This window comes from Marmota marmota, unplaced genomic scaffold, assembly GCF_001458135.2.
Source record: "Marmota marmota marmota unplaced genomic scaffold, marMar, whole genome shotgun sequence".
NCBI lineage: Eukaryota > Metazoa > Chordata > Mammalia > Rodentia > Sciuridae > Marmota > Marmota marmota.
This window is the reverse complement of record NW_026000272.1, coordinates 9,859,935-9,868,261: the sequence shown is the minus strand read 5'-3', so window position 1 is coordinate 9,868,261 and position 8,327 is coordinate 9,859,935. Positions and strand designations below refer to the sequence as shown.

Sequence of the window (8,327 nt, the reverse complement as noted above, 5' to 3'; positions counted from 1 at the left end):
TTTGTCAATATGGACAATATCTCTAAACATGGCCTTCAAATATCTCTAAGGTTAGGCCTTTCCAGTCTTTGTTGTCTCTAATTCAAGTCTTCCAATCTCCACAGCTTCACAACATCTCTAGTTGCCAGATCTTCCCCATATTTTAATGTCCATATCTTCCAGTCTCTGACCTGCAGCATCTCTGGTGCCCACATTTTCTAATATCAATAAGAGTCATTAAAAGTCTAGGTCTTCCAATATTGTCACCAGTCTTTAAGGTCCATGTATTGTCTGTCTCTTTCAGTGTCCAGAGTTGTAACTTCCAAGACTTCTATGGAACCAATCCTTCAGTATTTCCTAAATACAGGTCTTCTAGAGTTTATGTATTTCATAGTGTCCAAGTCTAACTTTTCTAATATCTTCAGGCATTTATATCATTCAGTTCATATATATATTTTTTTTTTCTTAAATTCTGGTTTTACGGTTTCTTTTTATTGTTTGTTCTTCCAGTGGCAAGTCTTTTGATATCTAAAGATCTGGTCTTTCAATATTCAGGTGTCCTAGTATCCCTGATGTCTGAATGGCTATGTCTCTTAACATTTAGATCTCTTAATATCTAGATCTCCTAATACCCAGGACTGCCCCTTAACATTTAGATCTCCTAATATCCAGGTTTGCCAGCATTCTCAAATTCTGACATCATTAAAACTTAATTCTTCCAAATTTTATATCTTTTATCAGAAATATGTCAATATCCAGATTTTCCAATGTTTCCCTATATCCAGGGCTTCTTATTTTATGATTTCTAAATGCCAGTCTCCTCTATTATCTATACCTGCTGGTGTTTAGGTGTTCCCAGGTAAAGGAGTTGTAGTGTCTGTAATATCAAGGGCTTCTAGTGTCTGTGCCTTTCAATATCCAATATCCCAATGTTCAGGGCCACCAAAGTCTCCAGTGTCCAGAGTAACCAATGTCTCCAAAATCCAAGGCTTCCAATGTCTCCAACATCCTGTGCTTCCAATGTTTCCAATGTCCAGGGTTTCCAATGGCGCCAGTGTCAAGGTCTTCCAACAACTCCAGGTCTTCCAGCAACTCCAAGTCTTCCAATAACCTCAAGGTCTTCCAGACAATCCATGTCTTCCAGAAAATACATGTCTTCCAGATAACCCACGTCTTCCAGCAGTCTCCAAGCCTTCCAGTAAATCCAGTCTTCCAGTGATGGTAGGTCTTCCACAAAATCCAGATCTTCCAGGAAAATCCACGTCTTCCGGAAAATCCATGTCTTCCAATAATTTCAAGGTCTTCCAGCCAGTCCATGTCTTCCAATAGTTTCAAGGTCTTCCAGCTGATCTGTGTCTTCCAGAAAAATCTATGTCTTCCTTCAAATCCAAGTCTTCCCATCAATCCAGGTCTTCCAGAATAAATCCGGTCTTCCAATTGATCAACGTCTTCCAGAAAGAAATCCAGGTCTTCCAGTCAGTCCATGTCTTCCAGAAAAATCTATGTCTTCCAGTAAATCTAGGTCTTCCAATCAATCCAGATCTTCCAGTCAATCTATGTCTTCCACCAAATCAAGTCTTCCAGTCAACCCATGTCTTCCAGACAAATCAGTTTCTTCCACTAAATCCAGGTCTTCCAGTAAAGCTATGTCTTCCGGACAATTCATGTCTTCCAATAATGTCAAGGTCTTCCAGCCAATATATGTCTTCCTGAAGATCCATGTCTTCCTGAAGATCCATGTCTTCCAGAAAATCCATGTCTTCCGGTAACCTCAGAGTCTTCCAGCAAATCTGTCTTCCAAAAAATCCAGGTCTTCCAGACAATTAAGGTCTTCCTGAAAATCCACGTCTTCCAAAAAAAGCATGTCTTCCAGAGGATCCATGTCTTCCAATTGACCTCCAGGTCTTCCAGCCTATCCACATCTTCCAGAAAATCCTTGTCTTCCATAAAATCCATAGCTTCCGGAAAATCCATGTCTTCCAGCTAATCCATATCTTCCAGGAAATCCATGTCTTCCAGGAAATCTCTGTCTTCCAGGAAATCTGCGTCTTCCAGGAAATCTGCGTCTTCCAGGAAATATGCGTCTTCCAGGAAATCCATGTCTTCCAGCTAATCCACGTCTTCCAGGAAATCCACGTCTTCCAGCTAATCCAAGTCTTCCAGGAAATCCATGTCTTCCAGGAAATCCCTGTCTTCCTGGAAATCCACGTCTTCCAGGAAATCCACGTCTTCCAACCAATCCACGTCTTCCAGCCAATCCACGTCTTCCAGCCAATCCACGTCTTCCAGCCAACCTACGTCTTCCAGCCAATCCACGTCTTCCAGCCAATCCACGTCTTCCAGCCAACCTATGTCTTCCAACAAAGCTACGTCTTCCAACAAAGCTACGTCTTCCAGGAAATCCACATCTTCCAACAAAGCCATGTCTTCCATGAATCTATGTCTTCCAACAAATCCATGTCTTCCTTCACCTCCAGGTCTTCCAGCATCTCCAGGGCTTCCAGCATCTCCTCATCTTCCAGCATCTTCATGTCTTCCAACATCCTCAGGTCTTCCTACAGCTACCCAGTCTTCCATCAGCGGGCTGAATATCTGCGTCTTCCAATGTCTCCAGTGCCGGTCTTCTCACATCCAGGTCTTCCACTGTCTGCAATATCCAGGTATTCTAACATGCTTAAAGTCCAAGTCTTCCAGCCTTCCCCCATGTTGAGTCTTTTTCAAATTTAGTCTTCCCTGTCCAAGCCTTCCCATGTTCAGATCTTACCACAGATTTCCCAACTCAGGTATTTCTGCTCTCATAAAATTAGCTTCTAAAAATTTAATAGGGAATTCCTTCTTATAGGCCAGATTTTATAGACCAACTGTACTGATTTAATTGTCTTTTTTGTTATTAGGAAATGTGTATTTATTCTCTCTACTTTTTAAGATAGTATTCAGGAGAAAAAGAAATTTACAGAATAAGCAGATAGGATTGTCATGGTGAATTTACTGCTTTCTCATTGCTTGTAGTTTTTATAGTCAACATGCTAAGGATCAAGTGAAATTTTTATTAAAATAAGAAAAATTCATGTTTAGAGACTTATTTCATGTGAAGTTAACATCTAGTGTATTTGTCCAATTTTTAATAACATTAATTTTTATTGGTCTTATGTAACATGATGATGATGATAATAATAATATTATATAGCATTTGCTGTGTCCAGGCACTGTTCTTAGGTCCTTACATGCATTAATTCATTTAATCTTCACTACAACCCATTGAGGTAGGTATTACCATCATCCCCGTTTTACAGATGAGGAAATTGGCACACAGAGGTAAAGTAACTTGTCTTTGGACATGTCAATTAGTAAATAATAAAACTGGGATTTGAACCCAGCTAGCCTGTTTCCAAGAGTCCATGATCCTAAGCACATTGCCATAATATCTTCTTTTGAAAATCAAGGTGAGCATTATAGGATCTGAAAGTTGATGGCTCCCATATTATGTGTCAAATATTATAAAAGTTTATATACAAAGTCTTGTTTATCCTGTCACCACCATCAGAACCTTTTTGTATTCATGACTTTCATTCCTCAACCAGCTACTCCCATTCCCTTGCTCATATATACTGGAAATAGGTGGAAACATTTCCCGATACCATTTTTAGTTTTGACAGAAAGAATATAAGGGGTCAACTGAGCTCAAGTACCCTTTGATTTAGAATCATATTCCTGACTTCATGTTTGGGTACAAGTGCTTCAACTTTAAGTTTCCCAACTACTTTCAGCTTTTATCACTGACCATTCCTCAGTTTGAACTTTACTCTCTAGACCACTTACCATTAGTTTGTTTCTGACCTCCAGGATCTACCTGCTTCTTCAAATATCACTGACCTCCTGGGTTCCTGATCACTGCCTTGTATCCAACTAATGGTAACTACAGCTCCTTAAATCCCAGCAAGCTGACCTAGAGAACTAACTACTTGGTTCTCCAAGTCTCAGCTCTCACCAGACACTTGCAGAAATGTTGCTACCCATGCCTCTGGCTGCTATGAATGACACGAAAGCCACACAATGAAGTGACAGTTAGGCAAGTAATCACCATAAAGATTTAGAATCCTCTACATGGTAATAAACAGGAACAACAACAATAATAATTAAATAGCAGCATATCATCTGAATTACAGTTTACGAAGTGCTATCACTTCATTGTTCATCCATCCATTCATTCAACAAATATTTATTGAGCGCCAACTGTGTGCCAGGCTTATCTGATGGAACCTAAAATCGGCTGGGGGAGTACAGACAGTGTACAGATAATTGAACAGTTATTTATCACTTGTGATAAAGCCATGAAGGAAAAGTAACATAGGCTGCTGTGAGAGTTTGGAAAGTCAAGGAAAGCATTCCTCAGGAAGGAACGTTCATGGTGACTCAGAAGGATCTAGTTTCTCATTTGGTTATCACAATAACCTGCAACTTAGATAAGATGTTTTTATATCAGTTTTTACCTAAGCAGAGTAATGACAGTGGCCATGGGATTTGGGTGTTGGTTGTACCTCTTTTTTTTTTTCTTTACTATTACATTCTGCCTTAATTGAGGAATATAAAGCTGTATTCTTTAACTTAATACTTTCACGTCAAGGAATCTATCAAAGGACATTTAAAATGTGGATAATTCATGCTCAAAGCTGTTCTTTGCATATTTATTTAGTGGAGCAAAAAAACAAACACCTAAGAGTCTAGCTTTAAGGAAATGATTAAGTTAAGTGTGCTGTTTACGTATAATGTAATATTCTTCCATTAAAATATTTATGGCATGTTCAGTATATAATGTTGAGTGAAAAACCAACATACAAGATGATATAAAGTGTGGCTGCAACTACTTAAAATATATAACAAGAGAGAAAAGACTAGAAATAAATACAGTGGTGATTGTGAACTAATTATCACTGGGTGAGCAGGATTATGTATGATTCTGTTTTCTTTTTTATATTCTTGTTTTTTCCCCCAAAGTCCTTACAATGACAGGGTATTTTCTATTCAGGAAAAATGTTTAAACAGTTGTACACCAAAATTCATTATTAATTTATCCTTTTGCTTGTATATTTAATCAAGTTTACTTTTGAAAACACTTCAAAATGTAAGTAAGCAAAGTGAAAAAAAATGAATTCTCAAATAATCTCAATACCCAGAGATAATCACTGTGAAGATTTTGGTGAATATTCTTCTAGACTCTTTCAAGGGTATCTTTATTTTCTTTTACAAAATGTAGTCATTCTACCATTTAACCTATTTCTTTCACTTCACAATAAACTGTAACTTTCCATGTCAGCAACTGCATTTGTGTTCTAATTTTAACACATAATTTACTTAGTCCATCTCCTATTAGTGGACATTAAGTTCCTTTCAATATTTTAGTCTTGCAAAAATTTGCTGTGATGAGCATATATGTTGTGAAAGTTGTGCTCAGTACATATTATGTGCAAATTTGTTAAGATATTACTTAGTATAAATTACTAAAAGGAGAGGTACTTTGCCAAAGGCCTACAACTTAATGCTTATCACAGGAAAAAATGACAAGCAATTCAGATGTTCAACAACTGGCGGTTATTAAAAAATTATAACTCTATGATGGAATACTCTCCAGCCATTTGAAGCTATATCATACAAGAATATTTACTAAAATGGGAATACGTTTGTAAGGTATCATTAGTGTGAGAACTAGGTCACATGAAAATGTATATGGTATTCATATTTTGTACAAGGGAAACAAAATATATTTAAAAGAATACCCTAAAATGTTAGTTTAAAAAGTCCCAAAAGAAAAAAGGATAAATTATGATAATATTTACACAATGTGGTACTATATAGGAGTTATATGAATGCACTAGAGCTACACATAAAAATATGGGTATGGGCTGGGGTTGTGGCTCACTGGTAGAGTGCTCGCCTACCATGCATGAGGCACTGGGTTCGATCCTTAGCACCACATAAAAATAAAATACAGATATAGTATCCACCTAAAATTTAAAAAATAAATTTTTTAAAAATAGAGGTAGATTTTACTTTTAGAAAATTAAGATACCAAGTCCCCAAAAGATTGCATATAATAAGATATTTTTTTTTTGTTCCAGAGGTTGAACTCAGGGGTGCTTAGACACTGAGCCCCAGCCCCCCACCCCTTTTATTTATTTATTATTTTTTTTTTAGTCAGGACCTTGCTAAGCTGGTTAGGGCCTCACCAAGTTGCTGAGGCTGGTTTGAACTAGCTATCCTCCTGCCTCAGCCTCCCAAGTCACTGGGATATCTTTTTTATATTCAAAAATAAGTACAGGGGCTGGTGTTGTGGCTCAGTGGTAGAGCTCTTGCCTAGCATGTGTGAGGCACAGAGTTCAATTCTCAGCACCACATGTAAATAAAGATCCATTGACAACTAAAAAGAAACAGCTAAATACTGTATTTTTTAGTGCTACATATATATGGCATACCAATAATTTATTAAAAGGCAAAAGAATATTAGGCAAATAAATGTGGATGATGATCATCAGTATTGAGGAGAGTCAGAATAGGGGAACATTATATAAATGAATTTAAACTTATCAGTATTCTATTGCTCCAGTCTTGGGTGGATAACTGGATGTCAGTATTTAATTGAAATCATCATTTATTATTTAATACTTGAATTATTACTATCAGTTAAAAGAACAAGTGAATGGATAAAAACAAAAGAGTCATGCATGGATCAATGAGATAATATGCATAATCTAAGAATTATTCATTTAATTCTGCTCTATGGACTCATTATTTTTAAAAAAAATTTTTAAAAATATTTATTTTTTAGAAGTAATTGAATACAATACCTTTATTTTATTTATTTTTATGTGGTGATGAGGATCGAACCCAGGGCCTAGCATATGCTAGACAAGCGCTCTACCGCTGAGCCACAACCCCAGGCCCCCCCATCATTATTTTTTGAGAGGTGGAAATACATGTGATTTTCATTCTTTTCGTTCTTTATTCACTAAAATTTATATTTTAAAACATGTATTATTTTTAAAATTAAATTCAGTTTAAACTTCATGTTAATGTTTTTTAAAAAATGTTTTATCCTTTGACTTTGACACAGATATATATTTTTAAATATATATTTTTTAGTTATAGTTGGACACAATACCTTTATTTTATTTATTTATTTTTTTATGTGGTGCTGAGGATCGAACCCACCACCTTGCACACACTAGGTGAGCGTTGTACCACTGAGCCACATATTTGAGGCAAGCACTCTAGCACTGAACCACAAACCCAGCCCCATGTTAATGTTTTTAATGATATAAGAAACACAATATTGTAAATAAGCCCAGAATTACATAGAGTGATGTCTAAGATATATTTAAAATGCATAACAGATACTGAAAAGTGTTGACATGTTAATAGTAATTACCTCTGTGTAATGAGATTTCAAATTTTTTTCTGCTTACACACACACACACACACACACACACACACACATACTTTGAAAGAGATTTAGCATGTATATTTCTATATAAATATTTATATGTAAAGTCCAAATATTATAGGGTGAGCTTATGTTTGCTACTTTTTTTTTTGTTACAAATACATGCTCATGTAAACAATAAAAAAGGCAGTAGTACATAAAGTAAAAGTTGAAAATATCCATCTCTTAATCCCATTGCCCAGGGGTAACCATAATTATTTGTTTTGCATTTTCCTGGTAATTTTTCCTTTAATGTGCATGTGTTCTTGTGTGTTTTACAAAATTAAATCATCCTACATGTATTGTTCTACAACTTGCTTTTTTCATAGAGAGTCGTTTTAAAAATAGCTCTAGGCAGGGCTGGGGTTGTGGCTCAGTGCTAGAGTGCTTGCCTCAAATATGTGAGGCACTTGGTTCAATTTTCAGCACCACATACAAATCAAAAAAATAAAGGTGCATCAACAAGTAAAATGAATAAATAAATAAAATTTTAAAAAATAGCTCTAGGGTATTCCACAGTAGCATGTACTACATAATTTATTCAATTATTTCTACACAATAGATCTTTAAGTTGTAAAGTTCGTTACTTTTATAGATAATACTATAAAAGTATCCTTTTATATCTACATTTTGCACATTTACAAGTATTTTTATAAGCTAGGATCTTAGAAATATACTTTTACATCAAAGTGTTTGAGCTAATTTCCTTCCTGGCATGCTGGACATTATCATTCTTTGAAATTTTTGTCAATATTTTGGATAGAAAATCCAATCTTATTCCTTTAAACGATTTTCCCCAGTAGCTAGTAAAGTTAAGCATCTTATTGTGTTTTTGTTAACTATTTGTATTTCCTCTCTTGGGAACTGCTTG

At 35.7% G+C, this 8,327-nt stretch overlaps 1 protein-coding gene across 1 annotated transcript; it reads right to left on the bottom strand.

The window, feature by feature from the left end:
• Positions 1–1,479: 1,479 nt before the first annotated feature.
• On the bottom strand, positions 1,480–2,468 carry LOC107152573 (cerebellar degeneration-related antigen 1). Its single transcript, XM_048797011.1, is given in 5 exon segments — positions 1,480–1,553; positions 1,556–1,655; positions 1,658–1,769; positions 1,771–1,875; positions 1,964–2,468. Coding segments are annotated over 5 exon segments (840 nt in total). The 5' UTR covers positions 2,413–2,468.
• Between the last annotated feature and the right edge of the window lie 5,859 nt (positions 2,469–8,327).